Here is a 21,462-nt window from a genome sequence, read left to right as displayed (position 1 = left end):
ACCTTTCACATGCATAGAAAGGGTGCATGGGCCCGATCTATAGCTTCCCAGCCCACGTTACTCATATCAACTTAGTCTGCCCCATGTTGCATACCTTGACATTGGGTGTCCTTCCCAGCAGGTTCAAATCCAGCTGCACATGTACAAGCACCCACGGGAACCATCCAGTCTCCATCTCCATTGCAGTACAACTTGAGAGGAACAGAAACTTCTAAGGCATTGGGCACACATGTCCCTGGTGCAATAACCAGTGATGTTGGTTCAGCCCCTGTAATTGTCTCTGGAAAACTTGCAAATCCAGCAGTGGTTCGAGGACACTTTTTGAAGAAGACACGTACTGAAATTAAGGAAACACAGGCACCCAAGTCCTGAAAAGCCAAGTAGAAGCCTGCGCGAGATATGGGTCCAAAGCTACGTATCTTTGTGTTAACACGCCCAGAATCCCGTCGTGAAAAGCTCTCATCTGGAGCTATGGTATCCACCTTAATGTATGGGTTCTCCATCCAGAATGGGCTGTCAGCAGAAGCGGAGTCAGAGTCTGACTCATAGTAGAAGAAATTAAAGGTCTCTTTGCAAGATCCTCGGAGGTTAGGCAGGCTGTTACAATCTCGGACAGTAAACTTCAACTCCACATATACACGCTGAACATCTTGCCGGGGAATAAACTGCGTACGTAGCCAATTATTCTGATTACTATCCCGTACATTACAAACCTGATATGTCCGGATTGGGTTTGAGGCTTCATCGTATCCGCTTACTTCCTCCCACTATAGTAAATAAGAGACATATAAAAGAGAATTGATGTAGAGTGGCAAAGTAAGAAGAGATTACAACAATCCAGAAGGCAGGTCAAGTCTAAGTGGCCAGTAGGGCACCAGCAAAGCAAATGATGCAAAAAGATAAAGAAACAAGATAGAATAGATTGAATAGAATTAAGATTAAATTGCAAGAGAATGCAAGCACACTTTCACATAAAATTCCCAAACTCACCCCTGAATCTGGGTATGCAACCCATGCTAGTTCTGAGGTTGTCCATTTTGTGTCCATCAGAGTCTCTGAAAAAAAAGAAAAATATACAGTCCATTATACTGGGTAGTTGCACAAAAAGCCCAATATATTTTAGTTCTAGCATAATATTTATCCAGTATATTAAGACAAACCATTTTCAGAAGCATTTTTCAAAACACCCTGCCTTCAAGATTCTGCTCCCAGACAGCACTCTTTTATGGCCTTTTTTTGTTTCCCAAATACAGAACAATGCAAACATGTCATCTGGCCTTACTAATAAGTGCGTGGCCAAACTGCACAGACCCTGCTATTCAGCAGTTGGGATGACAAAGTAGATGCACAGCTATTAAGAAGAGACAGGCCAAAGATCTTCCATGGGTATAAAAAGGCACACTTTATATTCAAAATAAGTCTTTCAGGTGTCAATCAATATACAATGGTTGGACAGTTTGTTAGAAGTAAACTCTGAACTGCTAGGAAGCGAATTGTAGCCTTTCACAAGCAAATTCCAACGAAAATTAGGTTGCCATTCATTATCCTTAACTCATCATATTTGATCCCTCAAACTCCAAAATCTGGTTAGTCAAAGCCACCAAAAGCATTTGTGTTGTCAGCCATTTTGCTGTGACCTCTCTCACAATCTGTGTGTGGTCATCCATTTGTCTCAACAAACTGCATGTGGCCATTCTGTTCAAAATGATACACAATAGCCTGTTTGGTTAACATGCTTGATTATAACTAAAATGTGCAGATATTACTATACTTGTGGGAATATTATTTGCCTTACTCAACAAAGTCTTTGAGAGTGAAAAGTGTTTGATCAGTAAATCGGAAAATGCTACAGTCTTGATCATCAATGTCATCATCACTGCCTCATGCATTAGGCTGGGATCATATATATTCAAGAGGCTCTTGCAATGCACTTAACAAGTTGATTTATTTTTGCTTGTTTACTTTAGTGTGTAGTAACATGGCGGCATGTGGCTGCACAAACTCTTGTAACATATGGGAGACCATAAAATGTCTGGAGGTTGAAATGGGGGTCAGCGTACTGAAAAAGTGTTAGGACTCACTGCTTAAAGCATTAACAAACACAATGAACTGCTGTATGGCAACAGTAAAAACTGGCCTTTCAAGAATCACCCTCCCTTAATTCTGTGAAGAAGTTGCTTCTGCATTTACCTCTATTGGTATGTAAGGGGGGGATGAATTTAGGATTATGCAAGTACCACTCCTAAATCCTATTCCAATGTGAGCTCAGCAACATCTGCCTACTCTCAGATAAATGTCCAATTCAGAGGCAGGCCTGCAACCTTTGCACTCTAGAAACAAATATATAGAATGGTGCCTAAGAGATCACCCACAGAGACTGGAGGTCAAGCCATCAGCAGCTGACTGGTGACAATGCACTGTACATTATAATCCTTAAAGGCAAACTGCAGCTAAGGCATAACTTGCCCCTTTCTGAACAGAAATAAGTAGTATTCAAATTCATAAGAAGCTTCATAAACAGAAAAAAAATGTACATGACATAAACAGGGTACCAGCAAGTGTGGCATGTGATCAGCACAAACTGAAAATACAGCATCTTCAATGAACAAGAATAAATGCTTCTGAAGTCTATGAAGAACACTTCAGAAAAGTATAAAAAGCTAAATTCAGAGCATGAGAAACTATTGCCTTATACGTCATGGTCTAATAAAGGTACAATAAATGTTAGAAAACTGTTGTTAATAAACAGGTTCTACTTCCCCTGAAATTATTTTCTTTTAAGACCATTTCTCCCACTGAAGTTGCTCAACAACATTCTTATAATGTTAAATGTGGGAAATCACACCCGACAGGGAGAGACAGGGAGAGGTATTATATACTGTTATGGCTGCCATGACTTCTCACAATACATAGAGAAAATAGTGGCTTAACAACAAAGCAGTTGTGCAATGGAACTACCCAAACTATTCATCCAGTATCTGTTCAAACTGACATACTCCATAATGCATTATTTTTGGATGTAAAGCTTGCAATGCACCTAAAGATTTTTTAATAGTCCTTAGCTCTGAACTTGCTCTTTATAGCTGGCCAATTTTTGTCCAGATAACAGCTGGACAGCCCCATACCCAGGCCAATAAGCTACCAACTATACCCAATAAAACCAAGTCAGTGGCTTTTATCACCCTGTGTATTAACACTGCTTTAGAAAGTAAATTTGATGTTGAAAAAGTAGGAATTCCTAAGAAAATACAAGTCAAGAGAGTCATGTTGTGATCATGATACCAGCAGACATCCCCATTATCCATACAAAATAACATATACACTCAAGTAAGGATGAAACAAAGTGGAACGTTATCACTCATTCATATGATGGTATTCCTAGCTTCTCCCTACCCCACCTAATAAGCTGCTAGCTTTTCCTATTCTTTGGATGCTTTAATTTAATCATATTAATGGGTCTCTTGTGAGTCTTTCCCAACAATGGTTGCCATAGTGCCATTAATCGTATGTTCTGTTGATCCAGGGATTAATCCCACAGAGTTTTTTTACTTTTTTTGGAGTCAGGAAGGATTTTTTTTTTTGCCCTTCTGAGGCAAATCTAAGACTGCTTTAGCAAGGAGGGGGGTTGCCACCTTCTGGATCAATGAAATTCAATGAGGTATTATGTTAGTGAAGGGTTGTACTTAGTGGGCATGCCTTTTTCAGTCTCTGTTACAATATTATAGGCATGTGCCCCAAGTGGCAAGGACTCAGGATTCCGAAGGCCCGTTGCCGAAGAGCCGTTTGGTCTCCAGTTGAGCAGTGCAGGGCTTCTTTCCTGTGCTGTAATTGTGTAAGGTGTTAAATATAAGGCTGGAGTTACATGGGCAAAATTACACATCATTCAGCCACACTAATACGTCATTTTAGCGCTTACACGGCCAGGAGTAGAACTTTTCCTCTGTACAACATAATGTTTCACTGAAAGTTCTGACTCTCTGGCTTTGTTTCAACTTGGACACATTTTTCTCATTAAAAAAAAGAAAGAACTTAAGTTGGGCAGATTGCTGTGTAAAACAGGGAAAGCTAATCCTAACAGTGACCCCCCCCCTCCATCAAACAGTCCCAGGGGGCTCCCCCTCCCTGCAGGGCAGCACACAAAAGGGCCCCACGAGGGAGGGGGAGGAGCATGCATACTTGTACATACTAACACACAATATAAACACTTTATATATGTAGGGAATCACTAATCAAAAGAGAGAGACAAGGAAAAAAAAAAACTTGTTCCACTTGGAGTTCAACACAGATAAAAGCACATCGTTAATTTCATGCCTTCAAGATCCACATGAACACTGTGACATATGGAGTATGCAGAGCTCATTACACAGAGGATGAGGGAGAAAATGGTTTGCTAGCTGAGCCATTCCATCCTGAAAACCGTCTTCTGCAATGTGAAAACTACATAGTGGCTCAGCCAGTAAAGCTCAAGTACAATACCCCCCCCCCCCTCCCAGTTCTGCCTTACCTACAGGAGATCTGAGAAGCTAGAACAAGAAATAAACACTGTGATTACATGGGACTATCCTGATAAATTATATTTCAGTGTTGGATGTTTTTGTTCCCACAACTGAAGGTTCTGGTTTTTGAAAACTCTGTTTTAACACTGATTACAAGATGGAAGGATGCAAATGGGAATCTGGTTATGTGCAATAGAAACAGTTTTTACTTTGCTCCATAAAAAGGCATATTAGGGAATACACTAGAGAATCTTAGTATATAAACCTCCTTTTTACTTAAGGTGGCCATAGACGCAAAGATCCTATTGTACGAATCGAGGATTCATACGATTTTCGGACCGTGTGTGGAAAGTCCCGACATTTTTCATCCGGCAGAGATCGGTCGTTTGGTCGATCAGACAGGTTTGATTTTGTCCCGACCGTCCTGCCGGAGCCCATTGCGCTCTCAGTGTAATCTGATCATTCGGCCTGAATGTTCAGATTATCCCCGATATAGCCATGCCCGTTAGCATATCGGGGAAAGATTGGCTCGTTTGGCGATGTCGCCAAATGAGCGGATCTTTGCGTCTATGGCCACCTTTACTCGCTCAACCCATCCTGAACACATAGGCAAGTTAACTTGTTGCTAATTAACCAATGACATAGCGATCATATCTCTACTGCTGCAGGGGGGACAGATTTTAAAGGGGACAGGCCGGATGTTCAGCGATGTATTGGCGCTATATAAATTAATTAAGAATTGCTATTAAAACTGCAAAATGCTCTCTACGGACTCCACCTCTAATCATGCCTTTTTTGCTTACAGTTTGGCAACATGTCTTCATTTTGCCCCCCCCAATAAAATTCTTATAACGCCAGTGCAATGGATCTACAGAAATGACTGCAGAACTATGAATATTATTTTAAAGAGTCTGCCAATAAATAGACTGCAGCAATATATTTCTGTACTTTGAATGACACAAGGGGTACAGTTTTCCACTTAAAGTCAGAATTACATGCTGAAGTGTGACTAGTACAGATTTCTGACCATCTTAGCCTGCCCTTAATTGTATATATACAGACTAAAGCACAATTTTCATTTCATATACTCTTATTGACCGTGCATTTTCAAAGCCCTATTTCCCTTTATAAAGCCCCACGGTGTTAGGCCGTTTTCAGTTTAACAACTGCCAGTGTGCTCAAAATTATATGTTCCAGACTCTTGTATTCTCAAGCAATTTGCCTTTGTTTACTTATCGCTCTCCCTCTGCTAATTAAATTGGCACAGATTTAAGGGCTATTCCCCACAGAGCCCTGTAGACAGTAAAGGTTAGTAGAGCAGAGAGAAAAGAGTCCACAGACTTTGAATTTTTGAGCAGGCAAAGAAAATAAAAAAGAAATTTAATGTTTAAGACATATGACTAAAATAAGCTTTCCCAGCTTAACTAATTTTTTAGCAGCACTAGATCCACAATTTTAAACACATGTGTTTTTATACTACTGATCTAGTGGCTAAACTACAATGCCCATCATCCTTGGTAGGAGACGTCTTCTGCAATAGCTGGAGAGATACTGTCTCTATTTATCTTTTCCTAAATATACCACTACATTAGTGGATTTAGAGTGGATGCATTTGTATTTGCCCCCACTGCAGCTAAGCACAAGGCCAATACACTTTTGGGTGGGTAACTGTTGCAGCAAAAACGCTGGTCTTGAGCATGCTGCACTTTCAAGGTCAAGAGAAGCTAGAGTAGAACAGCTGCAGGTTGTGTTTGAGCTGCACCCACCACCCAACCATTGTGCGTTCGCTTTATCAGTCCATAAAAATACCAGAGGGTATGAGCCCATTGCATACTTGGGTGGCTTTCTGAAGAAGGCAACCTCTATAAAACTAGCATATTAATATAGGCACGAAAGATACAAACAGGTGAATGGCTTTGAAATAAATCAACATTAAGGGATATAAATGATTCAACCAATAATGCTAAAATAGATCTGGTTACAATTGTGTTTGCCCTGCGTTTCTTTGTACCTGCATAATGATTAAGAAATGCAAATATGCTGGGGTAAAATGTAAGATTACCCACAGATCCAAATAAAGCTGACCTTTTCCTAAACCCTCAACAATGGCAAAATTATAAAGAAAAATGCTACAATACTTGCTTGAACTCACTCAGCAGTAACTTTGTAATTGGGAGCCACTCACACTTTGTTTTTATTCATCCATAGTTTTTATTTTCCCAAATCCTTAACCTGTCAGTACAATAGAACATCCCTAAATCTTAAAGGGAGTCTGTCATGATTTTTATGATGTCATTTTTATTTCTAAACTACACTGCAAATAATTCACTCTATGATATAAAATTTAATTCCTGAACCAGCAAGTGTATTTTTTTTTAGTTGTAATATTGGTGTGTAGACAGACATCTCAGGTCATTTTGCCTGGTCATGTGCTTTCAGGAAGAGCCAGCACTTTAGGGTGGAACTGCGGTTTCTCATACTCAATGTAACTGAATGTGTCGCAGTGGGACCTGGATTTTACTATTGAGTGATGTTCTTAGATCTAACACGCAGCTGTTATCTTGTGTTAGGGAGCTGCTATCTGGTTACCTTCCAATTGTTCTGTTGTTATGCTGCTGGGGGAAAGGGAGGGGGTGAAATCACTCTAACTTGCAGTACAGAGTAAAGAGTTTATCAGAGCACAAGTCACATGACTGGGGGCAGCAGGGAAACTGACAATATGTTGAGCCCCATGCCAGATTTCAAAATTAAATATAAAAAAATCTGTTCGCTCTTTTGAGAAACAAATTTCAGTGCTGCTGGAGCAGCACTAACAGATGTGTTTTGAAAAAAAAAAAAAGTTTTTTTCCCATGACAGTATTCCTTTATTTAAGTTTAATTCTATTAAAAGCATCCCCAACAGACAAAAATATAGTCAGAGTAGAATCTTTTAAATGAGTTGTTCTGAATAAAGGAACCCCTTGCTTCCAATACCCACATGGTTTTAATGGAAAGAAAAGATTTAGCTTAGAATTATCACTTCCTGCTGGCTTTGCCAGAATGGATCACAGATCCCTGAAAAGGCATGCTAAGGACAAAAGAAAATTGCTTCTCTAAACCTGCTTTCAAGATAATTTACTGAAAGACAACCCTTATAGGTAGGGTATGTTTCCCTTTAATTATACTGAGCCAATTAGGTACACGTGGCAAATACATGAAGGGACTGTACTGCAGGCAGACATAAAAGAACTAGGTGCAGGATGTCTGACCTAAAAAGCTTACAAAGTACACTGCATGGGAAAACCTATATATTGCTCTTCTATCCACATTCACTGTCTAATATAGCAGTCCTAGCTGCTGTTCTACCTTCACATATACCAGAGTTCTAGTTTATACAGACGGCTACACTGTAACACGCATTAAGTTGGATAATGTATATAACACACAGAAAAATGTTCACTTGCGGTTTACTTCATTTTTCTTTATTTGTTCATAGAGTACAGGATTCATGTGCATTCTCTTAAATAGCACTCAGCGCCCATATTGGTTGCTCTGGTAAATAATGGTAAAGTATTATGGTTCTGATGAATAATAGTCTCAGCATGTAATAATGGTGCAATGCTTGCTTGAGCTTCCCAAGCAACACTTTTAAATAACCATCTTTCAGATTTGAGAGTACCATTTAGGACGAAAAGCCATTTAGAGCTTCCAATGTTCTAGTTTTCTACAGTCAAAGTGCCCCTTTAATACCAGGTGCCTTATATGATTTTGTGGTTTTTAAACAGCCAAATAAAAATGAGAAACAGTGACAGCTCTGCCAGTTCAGCGTTAAATATATTTCTGTTGCAGGCTGATGTCTGGCCACACACAGAGTGGATAGACCAGGCACCAACTACTAGGGGGTTAAAGGCAGCTTCAAAGCTGATGAAAAACAGATACAACAGCTAAATATTACTGTATTGGAGTCCATATTAACTGCAAACATGCCAACGTAGCTACATAAAAGGTGCCCATTCTCCCATCACTTAACACCAAGTGCTTTCCTTGTTTTCCCATCCCGACTGGTGAACTTTGATCATATCTTTTACACAGAGACAGACACACACCATTATACAGGTATTTCTTTAATCCCATGGCGTTTTCCTCATGTGGGTTACAGCAAGGACTTCACAAGCAGCTCCTTCAAAGGCAACAGAAATGATATGGACTCAGAACAGAAAAACAGAAAACCTGGAACAGGGAGTTCGGAAATTGAATGGAACCTCCCATTGGTGTAAGACAAGCAGACTTTGTTAGAAATATGTCAAGCATAGAAGCTGCTGTTTCAGTGCTAGGTAGTAACCACCAAGGAACCCCACTGCTCCCAGTGGCAGTTAGTGATTCCCCTTCTCATGGGAAATGATGCATAAATTAGTAATTAAATGCCATGTTTAACCCTTGGAAAAGCTGCACCACAGGATAGACTGCCATAGGGCAGCATGATGTCGAGTGAGCACATATAGAACCAGAATGGCCTGAATTATTCTCTATATGAATCTTAATCGATCTAAAAAATCCTAAAGATTGCAATGGAATCTAAAATGTTAAAGGGATTCTGTCATTATGTAGTTTTTATAAATTACACTCTTTACACTGCAAATAATTCACTCTACCATATAAAATTTAATTCCAGCAAGTGTATTTTTTTTAGTTGTAAAATTAGTGTGTAGGCAGCCATTTCAGGTCATTTTGCCTGGGCATGTGCTTTCAGAAAAAGCCACCACTTTAGGATGGAACTGCTTCCTGTCAGGCTGTTGTTTCTCCTACTCAATGTAACAATGTGTCCCAGTGAGACCTGGATTTTACTATGAGTGCTGTACTCAGATCTACCAAGCAGCTGTTATCTTGGGTTAGGGAGCTGCTATCTGGTTACCTCCCCATTGTTCTGTAGTAAGGCTGCTGGGGGGGGGGGGAGAAGGGAGGGGGTGATATCACTCCAACTTGCAGTACAGCACTAAAGTGTGACTAAAGTTTATTAGAGCACAATCACGACTGGGGGCAGGTGGGAAACTGACAATATGTCTAGCCCCATGTCAGATTCAAAATTAAATATAAAAATATCTGTTTTCTCTTTAGTTAGGGCTACATGGACGTTTTCGGGGCGATCCTACACAATGTGACAAACCGCATGCAACAAAAATAAGGTAAGTGAATGCACTGTCGCAGCGTTGATCCGACGCGACACGACTGTCAGATGCAGACGCAGCGTGCAGTGTCTGCATCCGACAGTCCTGTCGCGTCGGATCAACGCTGCGTCACCATGCGTCAATGCATTCACTTACCTTGTTTTTTGTCGCAGTGAGATGGATCGAGCCGAAAACTTTCACGTAGTCATACCCTTTTGAGAAACGGATTTCAGTTCAGAATTCTCACGGATGCATTTTGACAAAAAAAATGTTCCCATGACAGTATCCCTTTAACAATTTACTCCAGACAAGTTAAGCTACACAGACATACAAGAAAAAAATACCACTGCAGCACCTCTTTGCTGTAAAAGGTGAAAAAATGTAATTTATTAGTTCAGACAACCGGGCAACGTTTCAGGCTTACGCTCGCCCTTTTTCAAGTTAACCTAGATCTTGCAAATCTTGTAGAGAAACTACAGACATACAACACCTAGGTGTGAGGTTAATGAGCCCTCTCAACCTACCCCATTGCTTTCTGAACATTGAACAAAGCAAGGAGGTGAGGAAGAGGTGTTACCAGTGACCCGACACATCTGTAACTATTAACAAGGCAGAAACTCCAGAAAAGATGAGTCACTGGCAGAAAACAAACAGAACCCTTATTCTCGATGAGTGTCCCACCATAGCAAACCTTAAATAGCCCTAACACAGGAATGTCTCGCCTGCAGCCTCTCCGCTATCCTTGCCCCTGGCTCAAAAAACTGGTCATAATGAAAAAGAAGCAGGTTGGACTTCCCCGTAGGCTTTCCAGGTATCACCAAGGAATGTATGTAATGACACAAAACTGGAAAAAACTACATAAAAACATTATTACACACTGCTATTGTGTGATGTAAAGTGTAAATACCACACATCCTTTAAAGTCAAATGCAATATATACTATGCAAGCAATGTAGTGGAGACGGACAGTTAGTTATATGGGGCAATTGAGCACTATTTATTAGCAGGATATAGGGTAATCATTAGCAAACACCTAGTTCACAAGACAAAGATAGAGAAACTCCGTATTTGATAAGGCAACACCTTACACGCAGCACCACAAAGGAGCTCACTGATTTATTACACTAGGGAGATAACATCCTAGTGATAAAGCCTGCCCTTTCTACCTGTGGGAATCTGAAGGAAAATGATCAGGTTACAGCTTTTTTTTTCTCATTGGTTTTATTAATCATTCTATTTACCATTTACAACAACCTGTATTAACGGTGTAATTTCCCTATCATTTCCAATCTGCATACAATTATCAGCTTTCAGCTGGCACAGAATTGCTTGTTTCCATTCCCTTCTCTCTCTGCTAATTTAGATGATTAAGGTTTTTTCCTCTTTTAACAACATTGCACACAATAGAATGACTGTGGCTTCCACAGAGAGCGAGTGACTGGGGGTCAGCAGGATACTATGGGAAACCTTTGCCAACAAACATCACTAGACTGTTCTCTTCTCATCAGGAAGAAGTAAACACAAGCCCCCGATTAGCAGGGAATAAACTCTCGAGCAAGCAGAACATTTTCTAACTGCCTGTAAAATTGCAGAATGCTTGTATAGCCATGATAGCTGCCGTTAACACATGCTCAACAGTAAGGGTAGAGGCACATGATGCTATTTTGGAGAGGTTAGTTGACTTATCTCCCCCAAATAGCATTGTGTGCTTCTACCTTTAAAGCTGGCCATAGATAGATTTTTAAAAGATCTTTTCGTTATCGTTAGACCAAGCTTATCTTGAAACGATTGTTTAAATGTACGATTTGTCCATCAACTAAAAAGACCATTTCAAGCGATGTTGTCTAGTTGAAACCAGGAAAACTGAGGGTAGCTGCCTGCTTGGCCCTGCAAACATAGATGGATTTCACTGTAACCGATGAAAAATTTTTAACCTGGCCGATCAATTTTATGACAGATGTCGGACAAAAAAAAAACGCTAGATCCACGATCGTTTGTTCCCACTAACCTCACGATAATTTGACGGATTGGTTGGATTGCACTAAAACCGGTCGTTCACCAAACAAAAATCCTTGCACCTATGAGGACCTTAAAGGTTAAGAATAGATGCACATTTCCACTCCACATGCAGGCAGTGGCTTCCCTTGTCACACAAGGCGAGGGGACCTTAATCACCCAATACGACTCTGCAGAGTTCTGCAAGTATATGCCTTGCAGTGAATCACAGCTTTGATCTCTCAACTCCTTGTAATTAATTATAATGTGCTGAAATTGTCTTAATGTGTTTCAACAACTAAGGGCTCTTACACATGGGCGGTTTTTCCTGCGCTCCCCTGCGTTGCGTTTTCTTCCGTGCAGCCGCAGGGGAGCGCAGGAGTAGACACACTCAATTATTGTCAAGGGGGTTGTACTCACACAGCACCAAACTCAGGTGGGATGTAGCATTTTGCATTTCACCTTCATTCGGCGCATACATGCGTCCGTGAGAGTACAGCCCCCTTGACAATAATTGAGTGTGTCTACTCCTGCGCTCCCCTGCGGCTGCACGGAAGAAATCGCAATGCAGGGGAGTGCAGTAAAAACCGACTGTGTGTAAGAACCCTAATGTTGGGTTGAAATGTTCCCATGTTTTAACAGAGATACAGGAGCTATTGCCCTATACAAATAAATAACAATAATAACCTAAGGTTGTAGACGTTGTTGAGCCCCTGAAATATCACCATTGGGACAACATTTGACAGGTTGCCCTCTGAGTAAACAGCTGCCCAGCATGATACCAGTGCTAAAAGACAACAGCCATGTCCACAACGCAGTGTGGCTTACAACACTATGGTCAAATTTGGAAACATTCAATAACTTCCGTGTAAGTTTATTAGCAGAACCGCTCTAAGCAAGTACAGGCTCGAATCAGGTCACCTTTTTAGATCTTTGCTTTATTTCAATTGTAACCGTCATGCAGGACAAAAATCCATTTTAAGTTTTTACACAAGTATTTTACCATGATGGTGAAGAAGTGCCAGTCACATGTGTCCCATGCTATTTACTGAAAAACAACATCTTCACAAGAAATAACACCTAATAAACTCTAAAAGGCAAGTATATCATTAACAGGACAAATAGCACACTGCGGCAGTGGCCTTTAACTTCTTTGCCTAAAATATTCACAGCATCAAACTGGTAAATTTTTTACAAGAAAGCAGGCTGACATTTATTCCAAAACACTTGCCTCAGTTATAGGCTAAAATGGATTTAAAGAATTCATCACTGTTGAGATTTGCACAGTATTTTATAAATAAACCACCTGGTGTTCTACTATCCCCATTCTGTGAACAAAGTGGTATGGTTCAGATGCAACACTGATGCCAGATAGCAACATGGAACTAACTGGGCAGGGAGAGCACGAACGCACCCAAATACAACCCGCCAGCCCTCTTATTTTATTTCATATGTTTGTATATTTTCATTCACTGTGATAAGTCACAAGCAAAGACAGCATTTTGCATATTGTTACAGCAGATGCCGCCATGACAGTGTTCATGAAGATATCATAGGACAAGGGAGCTTTGACTTTCGCTCCACCAAGGAAAAGGGGAAAGGCACACAGGGCAGTTCCCGGCATCATTATTTACATCTGGATAAGGGGGACATGGTTTCTAAATGACAATTACCTGACAATCACTGTGGTAACAAAACACTTGTCCCTTGGAAACAGTGACTGCCATTGCCCTAAGCCAATGTAGCACCTAGAGGGCATTTTGTTCATGGTGGAAATTGTATGAGGCTGCCTAGAACTTTCTCTATACTGTGTTGAGCAAATGGTCATAAGGGGGGGGGGCTATATTTTAAACAAAATGTCCATTGTGGTAGAAAGTCATTCCTCATGAACAGACTAGTGGATCCAATGATAGTCATCAGACAGAATAAGCCATTTATAAGTATGAGAGATGGAAGAGAACTAATGCAATTGGCAATGGATTGTATTTGGCTTTACTATGACCTTTGGGACCCTTCATAACCGTTAGTCCAGCTGGAGGCACAGGAGCCAGATCTCCTCCAAATGGATTTATTTGGCCCTCGGCCTGGCCGAGCGCTACACTGAATTATCAATAAGATTTCATTTTATTATCATGCAGCCAGGGAACATAACCATCACACTCTGTGAAAAAGTTGAACAGAACTGCTCCAGACAGTAAGCTGAAATGAAACTGGTCTTGTCTGCATCTGAAGCAGACCACTGGTATTATCTGTATTTCACTCTTTAACAGGCCTGATGCACTCTACAGACATCTGTCTCATTCAACATGGTCCAAAAGTCTGTAGTAAAACTGGATAAAATGTCATGATCACAGTGTTTGAGAAAGACTTCATCTATTGACTTGCCAGGTAGCACGAGTGCTCCACGTATGCTGTACAGCGGACTGCTATGCAATTCACTGAATGCAATTTCTCTGTACACAGACTGCTCAGATCATATATCACTATAGGGCCAGACAGCATTGCACCAAAATCTACACTGTGTATAATCCTCATATTAGGGGGAGGCCGAATCAGCCTAGCCATCTCACTATACACTTCATAAAAGCCTAAATAAGTAGGAACACTAATAGGGAATGTGAGGGCAAGCTCCAAATCAAGCACACGAAAATATGCTCAGAGAAAGCAAAGTAGGAGACCAAGATAACAAGCATAAAACCATCTCCATCCCTCCCAACACCACCGCACAAAATCATTATCAAACCAGAACAACAACAATCAGCCAACTCCAATCCCAAAATCACGAGAGTATGCAACCCCCTAATAAACAACACGCATAACACGCCACCACAAGAATGTGCAAACACAGGCTGATAGCAGCAATGCTCTGCGTGGCCTTTTATCCTTTATACTGTATGAAATCATTACAAAGTTGGAATGTGAAATACACTTATTCTGTATTAGCCACAGCCATGTACTGCAGCAAGGATCTTTCTAACTGAAACATGAAAAGGGAAATAAAAAAATCCAGGCAATATTGTATTCTAGTGCTCTATTGTATTTTCTTGGCTTTATAATATGACCCTTACAAGTCTGAGAACACTGAAGGCATAACTCATGTGGTCAGCATGTCCTAAAACACAAGTCAGCAATCCATTTAAAGTAATCAGTCTCAACCCAGCTGGCCCTAGATTTAAATGCATTTCTTTTTAAAATGTCATGCTCAGAAAATGATGGTAAGACCCAAAGAGAAGACATGACAAACTGGTGTTCTCATACTTTCAGTGAAATGTATCCCCAACTCTTTCTACTTTTATCACTATTAGGTGCCACATATTTTCTGTAACATTGTTTTTCTAATTTATGTTGCGATCAAGTTATATTAGTTCCCTTTTTGTGGGATGTTTTATTTGGCAAATGAGACAAGATGCGAGGGAATAATTGAAGCCTACAATACAATAGGAGTTTTATTTCCAATATGTATGTAATCAATAATGCAATGGAATCAATGCAAGAAAAGAACAAATAATTTATACACTAAGGCAGTGATCCCCAACCAGTAGCTCGTGAGCAACATGTTGCTCTCCAACCATTTGGATGTTGCTCCCAGTGGCCTCAAAGCAGGTGCTTATTTTTGAATTCCAGGCTTGGAGGCAAGTTTTAGTTGCATAAAAACCAGGTGCACTGCCAAACAGAGTCTCAATGTAGGTTGACAATCCACATAGGGGCTACTAAATGGCCAATCACAACACTTATTTGGCACCCTAGGAAAGTTTTTCATGCTAGTGTTGCTCCCCAACTCCTTTTACTTCTGAATGTTGCTCACGGGTTCTAAAGGTTGGGGATCCCTGCACTAAGGTATTATTTCTCGGTTGTGTATATGGCCCCTCTTTAAATAGCTTGTTGATTTTTTTTACTGACCACGTCATTTGAGTTTGACATACCTGCCATAGACGATACTATGGAAAAAAAATCACTCCCAGTCTTTGAAGCGCAGAAGCACAAATTATATATATTTGCCTGAAGCCTAATGATTACAAACCAGCCATAGATGAAGAGGCACAGCTATTTACACCTGTTGCAATGTAGCACTTACTGCAGGTCAGAGGTGGCTGCTGCTTGGTCTCAATGGCCATAACTGGCCAGGTTATATGTATGTATATACGTGAGTTCCGGTGAGCTCATTAGCCACTCAGGAATTCTGACTCAACAGTCCTTAATGAGGGCAAACCTAACATGTTTTTTGCCGTGGGGCCTAGAGATGGACACGCCTGTCTGCAGGATAAAACCACATTAGTAACTACATGCACAAAACAAAATGCAAACTATATTACTGTATTTGGGACCTTGTGAGTTGCAGTCTGGTCAGAACAAGAGTGCCAAACAATGAAGATGATTGGTCCACCCACCGCCACATCTGCTGTTAAACTACAACTCCCAATGCTCATCCAGGTGGTGGGGGGGGCTCTGCTGCATTGAGAGAAAACCAAATAAGGAAGTGCTTGTCAATCAAATGTTTTCTTTTGTCCAACTTATCTCTATTAACAGCGATCTAAGGAGCAAATAAGGCAAGCAAGGCAGTGGTATGTTGCCCACTGCAACTACTGGTATAGGATCCGTTATCCGGAAACCAATTATCCAGAAAGCTTAGAATTACCGAAAGGCCATCTGCCATAGACCATTTTATCCAAATAATCCACATTTTAAAAAGGGATTTCCTTTTTCTCTGTAAAAATAAAACAGTACTTTGTACTTGATCCAATCGAAGATATAATTAATCCATATTGGAAGAAAAACCAGCCTATTCAATGCTTACATGATTTTCTAATAGATACATAGTAAGAAGATCCAAATTAAGTACAGATTCATTATCCGGAAAACCCCAGGTCCGATACCTGTACTGCCTTTGCGCCAGTGATAGGATATCAGACAAAGGGAGTTAACAGAGGAAATTAAAGCCTTGCCAATTAAACTTTAAAATGCAATGAGGTGTCAGATTGAGATAAAACAAGTATCAATCATATCGTTGGCAAGGCTTCACATGGGGCCTAGGAGAGATAGCATCAGAAAAAGTCAAGAAGGAAAGGCAGCACTACAATATTTGCTCTCAGTAAGATTGATTTCTTGTAACGTTAGCATAGGTAATGCGGCAATCAGTAACACACTCAATGCATAGGTGACGATCAGTCAAATTTCATTAAAGCCAACCCCATCCCCTCCCCCAGAAGGTTTATTTCAGCAGCCCGCCTGGCTGGCAAGCAGAGGTGATCTTTCTGCATTAGTGTCAGTCACACAATCCTCTCTCTCTCTTCCAGCCTCACCAATCACCCACTGGAATAGCTGTTTTGCACCCAGAGAAAAGAGCTCTCTCCCCTGTCACAATACATAACCATGCTCACTTAGGGCCTGCAGAAAATCGTGAAATTGTGTGGCTGCTTAGCAAATCCACAAAGCTGCAAAAATAAAGAACGAACATCATTTTGTGCATTGTTTTCCATGGTATCTGGGGGGGCTGTTTTTCCTTCTTAGTTATATTTCTTCCCTATTAATAGGTATTGCTCATACTAGCAAGGTGGCAGCCCTAACCTTAAAGTGGCTGTACACTGGCCAATATGCACTGGTATCAGATCAGACATGCACAGGATAACCACCATTCTAATGTTCCGTTCATTTGGGCTAACAGTTGGAACCTTTGCACTGGACAATGGTGCATCAGGAGATAAGATTTTCAAACATGAAAAACCCACTACAAAAATATCAGTCATGACTGTCCGCCCAAAAATCTCAGTATGTGTTTGGCCAGCTTAAATGCAGTTATACAAGTATGTTGATTGTTTCTGAAAGCAAAATTTTATTTATGCGTGTTTGGCCTTTAACAAAGTTTATTTTATACTTTATAGCAAGCTCACTTCCCTACTTGAGGCAAAAATCAAGCTTAAGACTACAGACCCCCCTGGCTGTTTTGTTTATTTGCAGGAAAGGTCCAGACAACTGGAATGTGAACTCGCTAAATAGCATAAAGTAGGAAAAAAGTAATTGTTCTCTTTTCGGTGCACAAAGGGAACCCTTATACTGGAGAAGAGAATGACTGCATGTCTCTATATGCACGGCATTGTGGCAACTTTTAGCAATCCCATTCTGTCCTTGGCCAGCAAACAAACACACATATGCACATGAAAAGACATAAGGCTACAATCATTTTATTCTCCTGTGAAAATAGTCCTCAGTCTTAACATTGATTTGCATGAAAAAAAGGGCTGCTAACAGTTGTGTCTGGGGGTACAAACACGTTTTGTTAAGAAGCTAATTTGCAACATCGGCTGCAATGCTTTGTAAGGAAAAAGCTTCCTTTCTCTTTAGTATGCACCTCAGGCATGTAGATTCAGGGTTAGTGTACACTGAAACCCACACATAAACTAATCAGCTCCAAACTTTGTTATGAATGTCATTATTATGTATGGTAGGTATTCCATGCCAACATATTCCATAGCTCTGTACAGTAAATGGGTGTATAGATCAAGCATAGGAATTACAAACCACAAATACAGACCCATACTGAAGGCCATAACCAGCAAAGCAAAATGATTAGCATTTGTAGAGACTAAGGGGCAAATTCACTAAGGCGCGAAGCGCCGAACGCTAGCGTTATTTCGCTAGCGTTTGGCATTTTCGCTACTGCGCAAATTCACTAACGAACGCTGGCGTAGTTTCGCTAGTGTTACTTCGCAACCTTACGCCAGGCGAATTTTCGCTAGCGACGAAACTACGCAAATTCACTAACTTGCGCAGTGTACTGAACGCTACCTTTTACGCTAGACTTCCTTCGCCACCTCAGACCTGGCGAAGCGCAATAGAGTAGATAGGGATTGTTTCAAAAAAAGTCAAAATTTTTTCTAAGTCCCAAAAAACGCTGGCGTGTTTTCTACATGATGGCTGATAGGCTGAAAAAGATCGAAAATTTTTTGGGGCTCCCCTTCCTCCCCCCTACATTTCCTGACTCATGGCAACTTACCTAGACAGTGGGCACATGTGTAGGGCAAAATAACATTTTTATTTGCTGATTTGAAGGTTTTCTAGGCATTTGTAGTGCAGATACGTGTTCCTCCATTGAAATTTGAATTTCGCGCCGTATGCAAATTAGCCTTTGCTAGCGCAACTTCGCTTTATTTAGCGAATCAACGCTAGCGCAACTTCGCAAACTTATGCTACCCCTGTGCGCAACTTCGGATTTTAGTGAATTTGCGAAGCGCTGGCGAAAATTCGCCTGGCGAAGTGCGGCGAAGTTGCAAATTCACTAAGCTCCGTAAATTTGCCAGCGAAGGCTTCGCTTAAATCGCAACACTTCACCAGGCATAGATTCACCAGGACAACACTAATTCACTAAAATCCGAAGTTGCATCCAGGGCGCCGAACTCTGGCGAAGTTGTGCTAGCGTTACTGCGCCAAGCGAAGCGAAGTTGCGCTAATGTTGGCTAATTTGCATACGGCGGGAAGTTAAATTTCAATGGGCGTATATGTTGCAGCAAATACATTACACTACACAAGCCCAGGGAAACCTTAATACAATTAAATCGAGTTGTTATAATGCCCTACCCATGAGCCCAGTTTATGTGCCATATGGTAGGAAATGTATGGGGGAGCCCGGGAAACCAAAAAAAAAATTTACAGAATTTTGCAGCCTATCACCCTGAAAAAACTAAAAGACGCCAGCGTTTTTTGGGATTTCAAAATTTTTCAACTAAAAATTGAAGAAGCCCTATACATTCCATTGCACTTCACCTGGTCTGAGCGGGCGAAACAGGTAACGTTCATGCATCTTAGTGAATTTGCGAATTAACGCTCTTTCGCCAGAGCAAAACTTTGCCTGGTGTAAGAGTGCAAAGTAGCACTAGAGGCTTATCTCCTTCGCTAGCGAAATTACGAAGTTACCTAATGGTAATTAGATGAATTTTTGCTAACGTTAGCCACTTCGCCCTTTAGTGAATTTGTCCCTATAGCTGTATCATAGTGGCTAATCCAAGTAGTATCTGGCGCTACTAAAGGGATTTCCAAATTGTGTTTGTTGCCCACTTATTTCTCCCTGCAGACTGACAGTCAGAGTCTATTTAATCTATAAACCTTGATAGTAGAACTCCCGCAAGCAAAATTTAATAGGAATAATGCTAACATAACGCATGTGACACGATAATTAAAAGTCATGGGGCATTTGCCAACTTTGCTACCCCATCACATGATTATGCTCTGGTAAACTGCACATAAAGAGGATATTTATAACTCCAATGAGCCTTGCTAGCCACAATGCAATATAAAGTATTTACTCCAACTTGGGGCTTGGCACTGCTTGTAGACTACAAATCCCAGCATTTCACAATAGCCTTCAGACGATGCTGGCAAAATACAGCAACAAAGCCAAAGGCTGGAGATCGATGAATAGGATAAATGGGATATTTGTGTTATGACAGCTGCAGGGAATATCTCTAAAGTGTCATTAGTATGAAACTGGTGTTGAAGCGGAGCACAATCTATGTTTAAGCAACAACCTTTACAAATATTTAAATGCCATTTCAGATTTTTTTTTTTTTAACACAGCTTTGCCAAAATAAACATGAGAATTTAAAACGCCGAACCGTAGTCAAATAGAATTCACAAAGAAGGCCTAAGGCTTGGGCAAATATAAGGTTCTTTATAGAACTGTTTTGCTCACTGCAATTTCACTTTACTCCATCTTGCTGAATTCTCCCTGGCTGAATAGCCAGCTCTCACGCTGTAGCACCTGATGGAGCCTTCTCCTCCCACCTGTGGCCCTCCAGCTGCTGTTTAACTGAAGGCCCTGGGATATAATGGCAGCTGAACGGACACAGGTAGGACAGTCCTAGTGATGTGGGTGCAACTGGTCAGGGACAATTTGGGCTGAGGAGGGAGATTGAGCTGCACGGACACTGATACACTGAGCTCTGCCAACACCCCAAATACGGGGCCCTGTAGGACGGGCACAAAGTAGTGTCCCATAATGAGAAGCTGCTATACACATACACCTATGGATATTTGCACAGCGCCGGCAGGGAACACAGCGCTGAACATTTAGAGCCCAAAGAGGGATAAAGAAGAAGAAGAGCAGTGCAGTGAATGTGCCACTAACGCAGAGTGAGGGGGGAAGAATCTCGTTCCCTGGCTCGTGTCCCTATAAAGATCCACTCTATCCCACCCCGTGTCCCACGAGCTGCACGGAGCGCTCTAAAACAAAGGCACCGGGATGCGCGCTCACCCCCTGTCGGTATTCACACCTGTGCACGCGCGCTTACCTTCCAGCCCTTGCACTGCCGACAGCGCCAGGATCACGAACACAGCCGGGAGCATTTCTTGGCTTCCAACAGACCGAACTACCGCCAATAAAAATGCAGGGGGGCTATCCACTCATTCGGTTCGCTACAGATTGTATCCAGATTCAGGTCCCTTTGGGTCGCTATACCCCCTGGTTAAATCCAAGTCTTTGCTTTCACCCCCTTCCGAGGGTGTTTTTCGGGTATCTTCAGAGCTCAGACTGGCGGATCCCGCACTGCAGCCACAGCACAGGACTGGGGGGAAGGGGAATGTGTCAATCTCCGGGCGGTCACGCCCCACTGCCCCGTCAGCAGCCACCTCTATCAAAAGTAATTGGATACTGTAAGAGGCCCCGCCCTTTTCTACGCTAGGCACGTGGGTTTCTAGAGATTTGTAGGTGTGTCTAAGCTAAAAAGATGAATTGAGTTGGGCAGGCTTTGTTGTTCTGATGCCCCGCCTCTCGGCTCCATTGGCTTCTTTTTCCGTCACCGTGGCAACGCAGTAAGGGTTGTCAATCAACTGGGGGG

General features: G+C 41.4%; 1 protein-coding gene across 1 annotated transcript in view; it reads right to left on the bottom strand.

Annotated features, from left to right (window-relative positions):
* ephb3.L (EPH receptor B3 L homeolog) overlaps positions 1-21,137 on the bottom strand; it is a 34,488-nt gene extending 13,351 nt beyond the window's left edge. The window contains 3 exon segments of the mRNA NM_001095726.1: positions 95-767; positions 991-1,055; positions 20,917-21,137. Coding sequence (NP_001089195.1) covers positions 95-767; positions 991-1,055; positions 20,917-20,971 — 793 coding nt within the window. The 5' untranslated portion in view covers positions 20,972-21,137.
* Between the last annotated feature and the right edge of the window lie 325 nt (positions 21,138-21,462).

Source organism: Xenopus laevis, chromosome 5L (genome assembly GCF_017654675.1).
Source record: "Xenopus laevis strain J_2021 chromosome 5L, Xenopus_laevis_v10.1, whole genome shotgun sequence".
In the NCBI taxonomy this organism is placed as follows: domain Eukaryota; kingdom Metazoa; phylum Chordata; class Amphibia; order Anura; family Pipidae; genus Xenopus; species Xenopus laevis.
This window is presented reverse-complemented; position numbering and strand designations above follow the sequence as displayed.